The sequence below is a fragment of the Lepeophtheirus salmonis genome, chromosome 13, assembly GCF_016086655.4.
Source record: "Lepeophtheirus salmonis chromosome 13, UVic_Lsal_1.4, whole genome shotgun sequence".
Classification (NCBI taxonomy): Eukaryota; Metazoa; Arthropoda; class Copepoda; order Siphonostomatoida; family Caligidae; genus Lepeophtheirus; species Lepeophtheirus salmonis.
The window spans coordinates 27,643,714-27,660,914 of record NC_052143.2 but is presented as its reverse complement, the minus strand read 5'-3'; the positions used below and the strand labels follow the sequence as shown (position 1 = coordinate 27,660,914).

Below are 17,201 nucleotides of genomic sequence, written 5' to 3'. Positions count from 1 at the left end.
CCTGGACGGTCGGCCAAGTATTAATGTAAAACCCTGTAACCTTTTGGTTGCGTCGAATATAGCTCTTAAAGTGGTCGAAATTCAAATTAAATGAAAGATAAATAAATAAAAAAATGTCGTTCAGTACAAAAACACAAATCTTTTATTAGTAGTAGTACTTGTATAAATTATTATTAGAAAGGATGAAGAAACAGATCATCACAAACTAGCAAACTCCAGATTTTTATGTGATAAAATAATAACAATTAATTATGATTTGATGCACCACATACACAGCTCGTGGGAAGGCGTATATTCTAGTATGCTAGAAGTTCTGGGGTGATACGAAATACGGCGAAAGTGCAGTTTAAACTCCCTAAAGACCCAGTACTTCACCTGTACAACCATAGAGCAGGGTTTTTTTTGGGATGTAAGGAGGTTCCTTGGTGCTCCGGGAAGTGGTGGCAGATAAATTTAACATACCGCGGGCACAGAAGTTCACCTGCATAACCTCTGGGTAGGAGTATACTTTCAAACTTTAGAAGGGTTCCTTGGTGCCTAGAAACACAGCGGCAGTTGTGTTTAAACTTTATTTTGGTCCAGTCCTTCACCTGTACAAACTCAGAGCTACGGTGTATTTTGAGATATTATGAGGGTTTCTTGATACTTAGTGAAACGGCAGCAGATATATTTAACTTGACTTGGGCACAGCAGTTCACTTGCACAACCCATGGGCTGGGGTATATTAGAAAGGTTCCTCAGTACCTATAATTTACCTGGACTAAACCTGAGGGCCGAGGTATTTTTTAGAATTTAGAAAGGTTCTTTGATGATCAAGGAAGAGCAATGGAAGATTTAACAAAATTGGGAACAGCAGCTCATATACACAGCCCTTGGGTGGGGGTATATTTAAGCATATCTTGGTACTTAGAATTGTGGTTGCGGTGCAGTTTAAATTGCCTTGAGGTTCAATACTTCACCTGTACAACCTGAGAGTAGGGTTTTGGGATGTTGAGAGTGCTCCTTAATGACTTGCCGGGCTAAACTGGACCGGACAGAAAATGAACTAGAAGAGACTGCAGTCTTTAGTCCTAATAAAGACCAACACGTCATTACATTAAGGTACAATATCTTGAAAAGGAAATATTATATTATCCCCCCCCCCCTCCCTAAAGAATGAAAAAATGATAATTACAAATTTCCCATCCGTAAAAATCATTAAAATTTTAAAAATGACGTTGTTTCTCCAAAAGAGGCTTACATCAAAGGGCAGATAAGTATGATTTTTGAAGAATTGAGGCATAACTCTTTTATGTTACTTTACTTCATTAAGTTGTTAACTTTAAACTTCTTTTTTTTTGTGTGTGTGAAACTCAGTAAATAACAATTTCCTTTGATTTAGAAGAAATACGTAATTACTTCATTACAAGATATAATGCAATGAAAATTTATTTAGAACGTGGTACTTGTATGACAAAAGGATAAGTTTTGTATTTTTTATTTAAAAATCCTACTATTATGGATTATTATTGTGGCTAAATAAAAAATTATTATTGCATGCTGAGGTAGAATTTTTTTTCACAAAGAGAACGTATTTATACCCGTGGATTTTTTTTAAATTTACAATTAAGTAAATCATTAACTCAAATTGTATAATTGTTATTTTAGAAAAAAGCTGAGTAAGGCGAATACTACCATGTTTTTAAGACAACAAAACTCCATTGTAAGTATACGCACTACAGATACAACCTTATGAGGATTATTAGGAGGAAAATGTGACTAATGATCGATAATTAAAATTCAAAATTGAGTATAAGCTCCAAGTTTAACTTTATAATTTCTAAAAATTGAATCAAACACGTACTTCAGCTCCTATAATACCCATGAAATGCAGTTGTTACTATAGTTCTATAAATTTTCAAACGTAAGCATGTGTTTTATCTACATTTTATAGGTATTTTAATTTTCAATGTACGCGCCACATTAAGTTTACGTATTTTTATATTACTAGCTTTTAATCAAAATTCAACATAAAATTTAAATCATTTTAGTAACCCTTAACAACGTGGGTAGTAAAAAATTCTTGAGAATTTTTCAATCTCAAATTTTAATTAGTTTTGTGAGTTAAGCAAAAAAGTTGCGATAACTTAACTGAAAGCTTAGGTTCTCAGGTTTTATTTGATATATAAAACATAAACAAAGCAAGCAATGTTATACCTATTTAAGAAAAAAAAAAATATATATAAACTGTTTAGTCTGCGACGGCAAGATCACGTCCGACATCATGAATTCCCTAAAAGTCAGTCGGGCACTTTTGGTCGACTTAGAAATATTCGGTTATTGGTTTCAACCTTAAGGACAAGCTTAAGAGTAGTTTACAAACCAAATTAAAGCCCAGTAAGATAACAAAGGTATTTGATAGGACCCGGCTGTGAAGTTTGCCAAGTACACTAAGAAGAAGAACGTAGCAAAAAGGCTAGTGGAAAAATGGTTATCTTTCATCTTTGACTTATATTTCATACATCTTATATAACCCCAAGAACCTTAGTGTTTAATTATATAATTGAAACTTTTTCATTTAACTTACTAAACTTATCAAAAAGATGCGATTGAAAATGGTATGCATACTTTTTCTCATCCCTATAGGTTGATATACATTTACATACATTGTAAAATAAATTAATATTTAATCGTAAAAAGATGAATTTTTTTTCTATTTTAAGTAATTCATATATATTAATTATAGCCATTAAAAATTTTTAAAGGTATTTTGCTTTAAAGAGAGTTAACATCTTGTAATGAAATATTATTTTGGGAAAAAATAAGCTCTCTAATTTTGAACACGCAATAGAAATGTACATTTATGTAGAATATTTTAATAAAATAAATAAACTATAATATAATTAAGTTAACTTTATATTAAACTATTTTCCCTTCTCTCTTGCTCCCTTCTCCCTTGACAAAAAAGGGAGCTTTATTATGTATTTATATTCGTAAAGGCGAAACTTTACATACTAAGAGCTTTATCTAGTTAATGCAGACATTTTTTTTTTTTTTTGCACCTCTTCATTAAATTATGATTTATAATACAAGTCATTTTGAAAAATTTATCCTCATGTTGTACAGAATATGGAAATCTATTGTTTGTCCCATCATTTGAAATATTGATGAGAATCATGCGTATTTTTGGCATGATAAAAAAATAGAAACCGAAAATAGAAATTGTAACCCTGACCATTTGACGAATGTTTTTGAGGAGAGCAGCTTAGCTGTCATTCTTTTTCATAAAATCAATTAGAATCAGCTTTAACATGAGAGGAAGGGGAGAAGGAAATAAAGAAGCACATTGGCAATAGTGTTTTCGATGACGATCCTCAATCCTACTCTGAGTCCAACAAGGACTTTCAATAATCACTCCCCAACAAATCCTAAAGGTACTCCACCTTTTATAATCACAAACGAATGTTGAATCTGGTGTATGCAGTAGAAAAAGAAGTTCTATCCACCGGACATAAATAATAAGGACCACAGCTGAGGAAAAGCAAACTTATTCTTATATTACGAAGTCCAAAAAACAGGTGAGCTGAAAAATAGAAGTTATTTTCGTCACTAAATATAAATAAAGTCTAGTTGGACTATCATTGAATGGGACAGAATCAAATCCAGTTAATATTATAAAATAATTCGTTGAACCAGGCTAAATATTAAACTAGAGGGTAACTGAGATAATATGAGACGCTTTTTTTTCCTTCAATATGACTTTTATTTTTCAGTCTATATAATCATGTAGCTAGAACAATAATCGTCTATGTACCTTAATATTATCTACTAAAAAATTTTAATACATATCTGGTTAAAAAAGAAAATTTTGAATAATTAAGATATTTTTTTTATTTAGAATTATTTACGCAGAACCAAAGGCTTATGTTTTTTTCTTAAATATTACTGAGAGCGTTGGCGTGCTGGCTCATTGAAATGGGCGGACTTCAGGTGATTGTTGTAACTGCATTCACCATAACCCTAAGTTTTCGGTGTTTATCACTGCTAGGGACCTCTCAAGGGTATGATCTGAAGCCGTAGAAAATTTCATAATACCTAAAAATTACTACAAAATAGTCTTTTAGAATCAATATATTCCAAAATATTAATATTTGTATATGTATGTATATATAAAATACATAGTTATATGAATAATAAACGTGCAGTAGCATGACGTTACGACTTTATTTTTAATTAGAAAGTTTCATTACACAATCAAAAGAAAACTGACACTCAAAAAAAAAAAAAAACACTACTTTTGTTTTTTAGTGTAATAATGTCAGATCAACAACAAAAAAAGCAATCCGTGTGTTGCCTCCTGTGGAATATTGTCAGTGCTCATAGAACAAGTATTTTTAATTATCATTATATACCCAGTTGGAATGTAACATATTAAGGGTATCAAGAAGTTAAATTTTCTTAGCTTGTTATGATGGTAAGTTTGTTACCGGTATTCGACATTTGATTAAAGCAACTCGAACCAAGAACAGTCAGTTGCTATCATACATTGGAGTAGTGAGGAACATACGGTTACAGCCGAATATAAACATTTCCAAAAAATGGCTTTAAAAAATGTATTAATGAATAAAGCTATTAGAAATTAGGGTTTTGAGATTTATTGGTGAGATTTATGAAAATCAGTTAACTACTTCAATATATAATATCTTAAAAGTAATTTTTGCAATTCAATTTCACAATTTGAAAATTAAGCGTCAATAACTCCACGGATGATGTTAGAGAGTTTATTTGGCGTCATTTAACAATTCTAATTTTGTGTAGTTTGTGAAAATCCGGTAATTGGAAGCGGATTTATTCTAGAAAAACGAAAATTTTTTATACCTTTGCTAATAACTAATTACCTAATCATGTTTTTACTCATAATTTTAAAAATAAATATATTGAAAAATTAACTTTTCATCTTTTTGTGGAAAATAAATATTTATTTAAAAAATCTTAATGAAAATGTAATTTATAAGAAAAAATATGAAAAAATGACGTGTTCTTAAAATACTAAACTTTGGTTTACTCAACAATAGGGGCGTCATCTATATGATATGAATGTTTAAAACGCAATTTTTAATCTCTACTATCTATAAAACAATACGATAACTATTCAGTGATTAAATTCTAGTTTTATTGTTTGTTTTTTTTTTTGAAAAAGGAAGTGATGTTGCTGCAGTCTGTATCTTGTATTCAATTAACAGAATTGAGCACTCAAACAAATAAACTGGCATGTTGATAGTTCTATCAATATATGAATATTCAATAACCATTATCATAGCAATAAAAAAATGAATTATAGTTTATTCACAATCCATTTGTAGGCTTTTATGTGTCTCCCATAACATTTTCATATATCCTTTCCTCTACAGCAAAAAAACTTTCATCTCAATATCAACCACCTTTATTATAATGTTATGATAATAACAATATGCTAAAAAGGGTAGAAAGAATTGATAAGGAGCTCTATTTAGAAAAAGTAATGGACAGAAATGTCATTTTATTTCAAAATAATATAGAAAAGAAATGGAACAAATAATTGTGGCCATTAATAAACATAAAAACACATTATGAGCAAGAAGAAAAAAAGGAGGAAATTATTATACAATTACTTTGTCTATTAATATCACAAAAATACAGAAAAATAATAGAAATTAATCAAATGAACTTGAGACTTTTCTCAATTACGCCTCTGATGCACGTTTGTTCTTCATTAAGCTATTGTTAAAAAAAGTGTGGAATTAATGTTTTGATAAAATGACACATTTGAAATATAAACTTTCATTGTAAATATGAGGGTTTCAAATTTCCCGGTAAATTTTCTTTCAGTGATATCCTGGGGAAAATATTTTAAATTAAGAGATCCCTAGAAAAATCAGGATCCCGGTAGTAAATAATAATATATATTGTGAAATTTATGTAAATCTTATATTATTTGTTAAAGAAACGATACATTTTAAACTAGTTCTGCCCGAATTGCAGTTTTAACTCTCATGTTCTTCATTTTTATAATTTTCTATAAGATTCTGAAGGTTAGTTTTAAAGTCTGCATGTCCAGCTTTTTTTGGAATTTTCTAACCTGATCCGATTATATGTTATATAATTAAAAGGAATATGTATTCTGAAATAATTCAATGCAGGATGTCCTGAAAATTTCCATTAGTTGTAAAACTCGAAGAATTTCCCGGAAGACGAAATCCAGAAAGATAAAATCTAGTAGACACTTTATACTTGTATCTAGTATTGCTTACATTGTGCATATTTGACATGTCAAGGTAAAAACAGTCTACAAGATGTTTTTAGAGCCTACAAGTCAAGCTTTTGGAAACCCGATCCAATTATAAATAAAATATATAATTCAATAATTGAATGTGTAACTACAGGAGGCAGGTGAGGGTTATTTTCCAAATTTTCTAGCCAGTGTAAACTCCTGAGGAACTACGGAAAAATAGAATTGCAAGAGAGAAAACATAATAAATAAAGAATGGGGACCCAAAACACTACAAATTACAATTTTTATTCCCGTTATTTTTTATTTTTTTACCTTAATCAGACGACATTTGAAACAATACTAGACAAGTTTTGTCTTTATACCATATTCCTCAGTGTAAAAAGGTCATAGCAACAATAAAAAAGGCAACGCGTTTGTGATCTTTTCTTTCCCTGTGCCAATGCTGAGAAGACTGCAGAGGCAGTAGTTGGCTTCTCCATCTGTACGGTGTTTAACATGGAAAATTTCATTACAGCCCCATACAGCCAAGAAGAACCAAAAAATTTCAACAACAATATGTTTTACTTCTGGCGTACCTCCATCTGCCCCCCCCCACTCCAGCCCTAACCTCAATCTCCTAGACTTTACATTTTGGGGTGTCTTGGAGAATATATCTACTGCACCTCTCATCTAAAATTCGAGTAGCTCCGAGCTACCAACAAGACAGCTTCGTACGCTATCGACTCTGCCTTCATCGTCAAGAGCTGTTTATCAGTTCGTCGGAGTGTCGAAGCTTGTAGGACAAATTGAATTAAAAATATAGCTGAATAAAGTGTGTAAACATATTACAAATTGATCTTAATGTGTATATTATAGATTCCATAAAAATCACGTTTTATTGTAATTTAGTCAAACTACTGCAATCAATTACTTAATTAATAATTCCCTGAGCTAAATACGTATTATTTACAACTTTGTAGATATAATATTATAAATTATGACATGGTATGTGTTACCTATTGTGACCTAGAAATATAGGTCTTTATATGCTGAAAAACATATACATATATATATATGTATTGCTATTGTTTTCCTGCCCCAATATCAAAGATATCTTTAACAAAATTGTCAAAAACAGATTCAAGTATGTTAAAAATGCCCATTCTTTCTGTAATTTTCCTTTATAATGTTTGACCATTGCATTAAAAGAGAAGACCATCCATTTAAAAAGGAAGCAGTGGTTCAAACGTACAGTTTCAACAAAATAATTTCATAAACAAATTTATATTTGTGTTCACATCTATCTCATCTATTTCCGTTAATTTTATTATTAGCTTAAATTGACCAAATAAGGGAAACCAGAGTTGTTACACTTCTGCTTTTGGTTGAACAGTGTTCACTCAAACCCTAAAGGAATTTTAAACAGTATACCAACACAAATTAGAAATTTAATTTTTGCAATTTCTTTCCAAATTTTTTTCAATAGGAGAAGATTTTTTTTCTTTCAAAATTCCAATTTTATAATGAAGCACTCCATTTGCACACTATCTGCTCTTAAAACAAAATCCTGTGAACACCCCTGATTGTAAAATTGTATTTTTTAACTATTATTTTAAATATTAAAGAATCGAATCGGAATTGGCAGCGGTATCAGTATCGGAATTTATTTTCTTGATCGTCCCATCTCTAATTTTTACACAAGTTGCATTTGAATAAAAACCAGTCTAATATTTTTTAAGGAATATATAACTACATCTTATAAAGTGTTGAATGAAATATTTCAATGTATTAAATGTAGAAATTGACAATGTTATCACTTTTAGAATTTTATATCGGATAAATTCAATCAAACCACCCTGTAAGGACCCCGCTCTGGCTAATAAATTCGCTTTTTGAGAAGAAAAAATTGTAAAAAGGGGAATAGCAATAGTTTTGATTTCATAAAAAAGCGACGTCTTCCGTGGGATTGATTTGCATTCCTTATAGACGGAAATACTTCCATTTTCTTAAAGAATTATGACAAAAATAGAGATACAAAACCTCAAGAAGAGATGCTCGATTTTTATGCAATATATACTAGGATGATGATGGGATGAAAAATTATCCATAAAAGATGTTCGAATTCGAATTTCGAATTCCACGAACGGTAACGAGATGAAAATTCATCCGAGCAAAACTACCATATTTCAACAGGAAGTAAGATTGACTCCTTCCTTGGGAATGAGATATCAGCATCGAAAAAAATGAAAAGATCCACTCTCGATGAGTAACGAATTTTAATATTTCAAATATAATTAATAATTCTTTTTCATTTAATATTTTATTTGAATTTTTACAAAGTGTGGTGATTTCTTTGAATAATATTACTTATTTATTACGGGGTATTACTTCATAAAACTTCTAACAATGTTACTTATTTGCCAATACACCGCCATAAAAATGGAATTACTTAAAAAATACAAAAACAAACTAAAATCCTTTGGGATGCATATTTTTTGAATTGATTTTTTTTTAAATTAAACATTGTATATTTGTCTATAATATAAGCTTTGATATTCCTCATTACTATGAATGATGAATAAGTTATATGAATCTAAAGAAGAGTATCATTTTTCATCATTAAAAATGGAATATATCAAGTGTTTGCTATTACACCGCTATGAAAAATGGGGTCACTTTAAAAATACAAAATGAAACAAAAATTCTTGGGAATGCACATTTTTGAATTGATTTTTTTAAAATTAAACATTGAATATTTGTCTATAATACTAGCTGTGATATTTCTCATCACTATAAATAATGATTATGTTATATGGATCTAAAGAAAAAGTATTGTTTTTCATAATTTTTCACAATAAAAAAGAGAATAAAAATTAAGATTAATAAAAAACAATAAGAACATTTTAACATACATTTTATTAATCTTACTTTTAATTTGCTGATTGTTTTAAGGGTAAAAATGACTCTAACGATAATATTCCAACATAAATTCCTTTTTTGGCATAAATATATTTGTACAAAATTCGTGTTCTCCAGTTTTCTTATGGATAATCCGTTAGATAAAATAATATTAACTGATAGAAAAAAAGATTGATTAATTCTAATTCCGTCGGAGAAAAAACTATAAAAACTGCCATTTTATTTTTGAAGAAATATAATCATTCCTAAAAATACATTTACCCGTCAAATATAGTTAGACTCAAAATCTTGTAAAAAGTTAATTAAAGTCTTATATATTTTTTACAATAATATACATTAGATTATACAATTGTAATATAAATTTATTGATTGTCGATTTTTTGATGTTTGAAGAAAAAGCCTTTTTGTAATTATTCATAGGTTCCCCTCTATATAATAAAGCCAAACGTTTGTATCTAATGTCTTTTTATGTCATATGTTTAAAATGTTTCCAATGAGATAAAGTATTATAATTTATTTTTTTAAGGAGCAAAATGATAAATAAAAATATATATAATTAAATTAAAATTTAAGTGCATGTAGGAAAAGACATCATTACAAACTCGATTAAGTTATTATAGTTAAAATACATTGACTTCATAGAATGCACTCTAAAATTATGTATTCAATTTTATAAAGTACATCCTTTTTTCTTCCAAAATCTGATTTTTTATTTATTCAAAATAATTAATCATGAAATATAATTGGCAAAAACCGTTTATACCTTATTTTGAAATGAGAAAAATATGTTCAGAAATAAACACCAAAGTTTTTATTGTTTATGTCTAAACCTTGTGAATCCTTGTAATTACTTCATACCTATATTTATTCTTATAAATAATATGATATTGGAAAAGTGCGAGACTTTTTGTTGTAGCAATCTGAATAGTGTTTTTTATATTTAAAAAAAAACTTTTATGATTATTCTCTTGATTAATAAAGAGATAAAATCTAAATATAAAGCAATTTCTAGTGCATGAAAGACAAAATCTAATAATGAAAATTTGTTGTTGAGTTATAAGTTTAAGTCCTTGTTGAACTTGTAGTAGAATTGAAGATCGAGAATGGAGTAACTCCTGCTTTTATCTTTATTAAATACGGAGTAGGATTTGTATTTCCTTCTTTTCTAATAAATCAGTAAAGACTGCTAAGCTGCTGTCCTCTCAAACAATCTTTCTGTGACTAGGGACATCAAAATTAATTTTTAGTTTCTTTTTTTAACATAACGGTAGTTTATATTTTTGACCATTATATATATATATATTGCATTTAAAGCATTGTTATATTAAAATTAATTCTCATTTTAGTATTTAACCAAAATCTTTACTATTCAATAATATTTAACCATGATTTGTTTAATATAATACATATCTATTAGAAAAGAATCAAAAGAACGTTGTATGATTACACTTTCTTATTTTCACCATCGTATGTATCAAAATGAAATTTATTCATATGTGCTCTACAAACATTTCAATATTTAACGCTTGGATATAGCCATCCAAAGTATATACCACTTTTGAAAAGTATTTTATTGATGTTTACTTTCGAATGATTAAAACTATTAGCAACCAACTTTCAACTATATATAAAGGAGTGTTCAATTACTTTGGGAAAAACTATTCCCTATATAGTGAAAATTAAATACTGAATATTAGAAAACTGATTGTACAATATTTGAGTAAAGGAATGAAAACTTTGAGTTTCGACATTGTGCCAGCTAAACCTTTAAAACAAAGATCATTATTTGTGCAAAATAGTGGTCGTATTTGAACTTATAGTTATTCTCTAGGAACGTTGAATATTAGACTAGACCATAGCTAACTGCAAGTCTCCATAAATTCAGCCTTTTAAAGGAATGGTCCAGGTAAATTCTTCGAAGGGAAGAAACAGTTCTATACGACATGAGGGGTTATGTCAAAAGATGTAAGGACGACCACTGTGGTATCATAACAAAAGACTTTTTGCATGGGATAAATATATATAAACAAATAATAGACGCGTTTAGCTACTTCATCAAAAAGAATTAGTGCAATTATAGTCAATTTTGTTCTGCTTTCACAATGTTAACGTTACAAATTTGGTTTAATTGATAAAATAATTAAAACAAGGGTTATATAAATATTTTTAACTATTAATTTATTCCCATTGAGAAACAAACAAAAAAGTAGGCTAATAAAATCAAATGAATCTTGTATATTAAGGCAAATTTACTTTCAAATAAACCTTCAGTAACATTATATATTTTGTTGCCTACTAAATTGAATCAGAAGCAATAGTTTAAATATAAAAAGGCCTCGGTTTACTTATCAATTACATTTTATTAGAGTATTTTATTTTTTAAATTTTATAGATTACTCATCAAAATACAATGCTATATCTGCTAACGGTCAAATAGATATAATTTGACTCTAATTTCTTCTACTGTTGGTCCTCAAAATACATTACAAAAAAATATGCAAGGATGTTTGAGGTAGTAATTGGTAGTTTGGTTTAATGAAGGAAATTTTACTTTTATTTGTTATACAATGTAAAAGCCATGATAGTGAAAAAACAAGTATAAAGGTATACAAAACCAACAGTTAGTGTTACTGTTTCAAAACTCCTCCAAAATATATTGTTTTTAACAATTGTTTGTTTACATAATAAATTAAGAATTTTTAGAGTTCGAGTTTTTGATTGCCTCCTGAACGGTGTTTATTAATTTTCCTGAACTATTATTATTTTTATTTAATTCTTGTGAAGATAACATAAAAGATTATATATAACTCCGATTATGTGTCATAAATGATCGCGGTAACTTTGATCTTTTGTTGGAGAGTTATAGATGTAAGTCCTTATTGGACAGAGAGTCGAATAGAAGATCGACATCAGAGTAAGTTGTACCTATATATCCTGGCTGTATATGGAATGAGACTTGTGTTTATTTTCCCCATTTCTCCATTGCTGCTAATCTAATAAAACGTGATGGTACTCTCTTCTAAAACATTTTTCAAATGGTCAGGGTTACCATGTTAATTTTTATATTGTTTTTTATTTACATGCTGAAAATTCTTACTATTTACAGCCCTAATCCAGTAATATTTAAGTACATTCTACATCGGTTGCCCTTTCTTGAAGTACATATTTTTAAATACAAGAAGTAATGAGGACTCATTCCTGTAAAGAATAAACAATATGTTTTGTGACCCTTGTTGTATACAACGTGTTGTATATACTGTTTGGAGTTCTATAAAATTTGAGTTTGATACCAAAGAATTATAAAATATCCTGTAAATACTGTAAAGTATAATCCATAAATGCAAATGATTTTATTAAATAAATTCAAATAATGATAAAAAGTGAGAGTTTTGACCAGTGGGTTTACCATCTGAATAAATTACACATTAAAGCCACAAAAGGCTCAGTCAAAATATTTATTTTTTCTTCCATGTTGGCTTCTAATATGATAATAACATATATATGTAGGTACTTTCAACAGATCTTTGATATTTTATAATTAGACCATGATAATTTAGTCTGGACGAGGTCTTTCTTAATTGTCAATTAATACATAATATTTGTTATTTTATATGCATAAACTATTATTACTATGAACTTGAGTACATCATATTTGTATACTTTTATTATAGTTATTTGGAGTGTGTACCAATTAGTAAGCCTCATTTATATACTTGTGTACCTTTTTGAACATTGTAACTTTTTTATTTTCCTTGTGTGTGTTGATGAATATACAATATTTCTTATGAATTTAGAATATTTTATCTGAAAATATACTTCAAAATGAATTTTGATATGTAATATATTCAACTTTGAATACAAGGGTTATAGAAATGAAGCCATATGATAAGTTGTAAATCATCCTAATGGTTACTGATAAGGTTTTTGTTTCAAATAAAACGAGAACATATATTTAAAATGTATAATTATACAAAACTAATTACTTACAGTAGTCTAAAGACGCTTGCTGTAATTAACGAGTAAATTCCGGAAGTTGTGAGTCGAGATTTTGCAATTAAGTTAATGGTGAGCCTCATATTGTCAAATGTGCACTCTATATAAGTTACTTTTTTTCATTACGTAAGAATGACAGTTTATGTAGAATTAGAAAATACTTCACAAATTATTCAATTCGGTTGTTTTATTTAAGAATAGTTAATAATAATGATAATTTATGTTGAGACAATATTTGTATTGAATAAAATGGCCTTTAAAACTCGTCACATATTCAAATTGTACACACTGGCGCTTTGGATGAATATATTATAGTGAAACTAAGAAAGTTTAATTATCTTAAAACACGGCTGTAACCATTTTTGGTTTTGCTGTTTAATTTACGTGTATATAACGTATTTACTCCTTTGGTTTTCAGTCGACTAAGTATGTATAATTTACTTATTTATCTCTTTTCCTTACTCCTTCTCTCCCCACAAGGACGGTAAAATTATATATATAGTCTTGTTGGTGCTTGCAAGTGGAAGGAGTTTTTCTACAAATATAGCTTGCCTTCGGAGAGTAAAATTTAGGAGAGGCACGCGCAAAAATAAGTATGTATAGATTGGGACTGCCGTTTATATAAGGAAAGCACCTTCAGAATTTTTTCTCTTAAACTACTTCATTCACACTATTATGTCAGCTTATACGGATGATAATTTCCCCTTCATTACAAACAATTATCTTGAGGTGGTTTGATTAATAAATAAATATTTATTTATTAGACTATTTACAAATAATTTAGTCCGATAACGTCTAGAAAATATAAAAAAAAACTTCTCTCTAGCCTATACAGGGTTGAGTAATAAAGGTGAACTGTTTATGGTATGTGTGAATGAATAAAGGTTCAAAATATTAAAATATAAACTTTGTACTAAAGGTATTATGTAGTACGATCTTGTTTGAAAAAGAAAAAAAAATGAAAAAGAAAAAGAAAAGGAACCGAAGGAAGTACTACTCCAAGACCAGTATATTAACTCAATCATTCCATCCCCTTTCAGAGATTAATCATACAGATAAAATTAACTGATTTGATTGGATCTATTGAATATAATATAATTTAGTTTTCTTTCTAGTTCGAGTAGTACAGTGTTAAGTAACATTAAAATTATTCAATAATTATTTTCTTAAATTATTTTCTATTAGAATATTTTTTTTCTGAATGGTCCTCATAAATGTATTGTCTGTCCAGAGGCATCTTTCAGAGGGAAAATGTAAATGAAATCTTTGGCAATTTAGACTTCCAACCACTTGAGCGAATGTATCCCACTTCTTCGTTAATTGATCTTGGACGCAAGCAGCGTACTTTCAGTTTGTGTATATTTATCATAGTAAAATTTTCCACGTAATTAAGTTTTTAGACGTCTTTTTTCTGCTTCCTTCAATTCAAGTTGCCTTCGTTTGTCAAAATGTTTCAAACGGTCAGGTACTTGGTTTCGGTTTCTTGGAGGTATCTACCACAGCATTGGAATAGTTTCCATTCTTTAGAGTCGTTTTGGTTTTTTTAGAAGCGCAAATCCTAATCCATTTTTTCTGGAAGCATCAGTTAGTAGGTGAATTTTGCCATTTTATTAAACATGGCTGATAATGGAGTAAATATGAGATTTTTATTGGTTGGTTCAAAAGCTTTGATATGGCCATATAACCATTAAAATTCCTTCTTGGCCTCGAAAAGATCACAAAGGGGCTGTCAATATTTAGAAATTCATGGCAAAATCCACCAAGTTGATTTTCTACTCCCATTAATGACCTGAGATCAGTACGAGTTGTTAGCATAAGCAATTCAAATATCGCTGAAGTTTCCTAAAATCTGCTCTGATCGAGTTCTCTAAAGTTTTATATCCAAAAAAGTTAATGTTCACCACATAAAACTGATTTAGATTTATTTAATGTTATTGCATGTTTGAACATCTTTCCTACGTTGTACAAACATGGGTGATGAGTTTATTGAACTTGGTTTTTCGCATATCATTCACAACCTTGTTAAAGAGAAATAGATCAATGGCAATTTCTATTGTGTCTATAGAAAAAGGAATATCCTGTAGAAATATATCCCATGGAAGACCTTATGTATCTCCCGATAGGAGTTATGATTTTTTTCAATTTTTGGGAATATGAATGCAGAAGCACTTGCCAATATCCTTTTGCTATATCTATTTTATTTAAATAATATTATTCCATACTAGATTCAGAAATAACTTTGGCCGGGCTTTTTGTATGACATGAAAACGCAAGACTTGAGAATTGAGTTTTGTTAGATCCACACAAAAACTAATACACCAATTTAGTATAATTTTTCTGATTAATACACATTAGAAAGTACTTATCTAGATCCCTAGATCTACTTATCCCAACTCTTCAAAATTATTAATTATATTTTACAGACAATGAAAAAATAAATAAAAATCTACACATACAAATTATGGGGACACAAAATACAACAGTAATAAAATTTATATCAGACAAACAACAACTATATCTTCAATGATGTTGTTGTCATCATCAGCTATAGATTATCTAAGCGTTTAAGGATTGAGTAGAACTTACATGATCCTAGTATAAATTTTCATATTTGTAACCCTTTTTTTCTTATAAAGCGTGTTTGCATTTACATTGATTAAGGATAAATGCATCCATTCATCTACATACGTTTTAATTAATACAGTTACAAAGTCTGGACTTGCCATTTATAATCAAATTAATAATACAATATTTGTTCTTGTCTTTTTAGCTATATATATATAAATATATATTTTGAAATTGTTCTGTCAATTTTTTGATTGAAATCTTTTTTGAGGAAGAAAGGGATAAATCTCTGTTACTCTGTCAATATAAAAAAGTAAAATATGAGTTTTGTTTGTATAAGTACATTGAAAATATGATTAAATTTGAATTGTTCGAAGTCATATATAAAACATTATTCCCAATATGACTCAAGAAATAGTATTTAAACTTAAATTTTATTTTTAGTATGTACTTAAATTTTGCTTTTTATTTGAATGATTCATTTACCCAGTTTTTAACTGACACTTTGTTACTACAGCTAAATATGTTGTAAGCAGTCATTCAAGGAAAGTAAAAAATTGACCGCTTAGTGCAAATGACCGACTAAACAAGGTTTGGTATTTTTAAAAAAATTAAATGTTGAAGATAGTTAATAAAAGAGTACAATAAAGGATAAAACTGAGTTATGGACATCAGCAAGGTGACATTATTCCTTCTCAGATAGAGAAGAAGGCATAAATATATGGAAAGAATGCCAATATATTTCTATATATTAAGTTGTCAATATAGAGTTTATAGGGAGAGATGCATATTATACGTACCACCGGATGCTAGGTGATTTCATTCCCAGTAAATTAATTCCCCATAAAATGCATCTCCGGACATTTTATTCTCACTTTAAAGAGGGGTATTTAGTAACGTAATACGATATATCTACTAACACTAGTTCAGGCCTCTCACTTCCTTCTCCAAGATCTTTTACTCTCGTCTGCTTCAAGTTCTACTCTGGATTGAATCATACAACAATGAAGACGAGGATCATCATTATTCTTAGCATCATGCTGGAACCCGTAATGGATCTTTAGAATATCTTACTCATCCTCTTCACGTCCCATCAGAATTGTCAAAAAGCTCAATTTCAAACTCATAAAAACTCTGAAAGTCCATAACTGGAATGGGGCATTGAGTATGCAAGTATAAAAAACTTAAGCAAATCGTCAATTTGTCGGCTAACCTTTCTAAGAGATCAATATAATTTTCTAACCAGGATACTAAAATTGGAGATATGTGTTGTAGGAAATAATTTATTAGCTTGTATCCAACCATATCATCGTACTCCTTGATCTTTCCAGCTGTCTCACTCAATTTCTGTAAGTAGAGAGAAGTACGTCCGACTAAACTAGAATAATATAAGCACAAATCCCTTTCCGTATATAGGAAGAATAAATAGGTTAGAATTACTCGAATGTAGATCCTTGATTCTACTCAGTCTTCAACAACAACTTATCTTATAACT

The 17,201-nt window shown here is 29.0% G+C and overlaps 1 protein-coding gene across 1 annotated transcript in view; it reads right to left on the bottom strand.

Annotated features, from left to right (window-relative positions):
- The window catches only part of LOC121128330 (glycine receptor subunit alpha-4), a 77,231-nt gene extending 63,656 nt beyond the window's left edge, over nucleotides 1-13,575 (bottom strand). The window contains exon 1 of the mRNA XM_040723914.2: nucleotides 13,136-13,575. Within this exon, the coding sequence (XP_040579848.1) occupies nucleotides 13,136-13,224 (89 nt within the window). The 5' untranslated portion in view covers nucleotides 13,225-13,575. The remainder of the gene's footprint in view (nucleotides 1-13,135) is intronic.
- Between the last annotated feature and the right edge of the window lie 3,626 nt (nucleotides 13,576-17,201).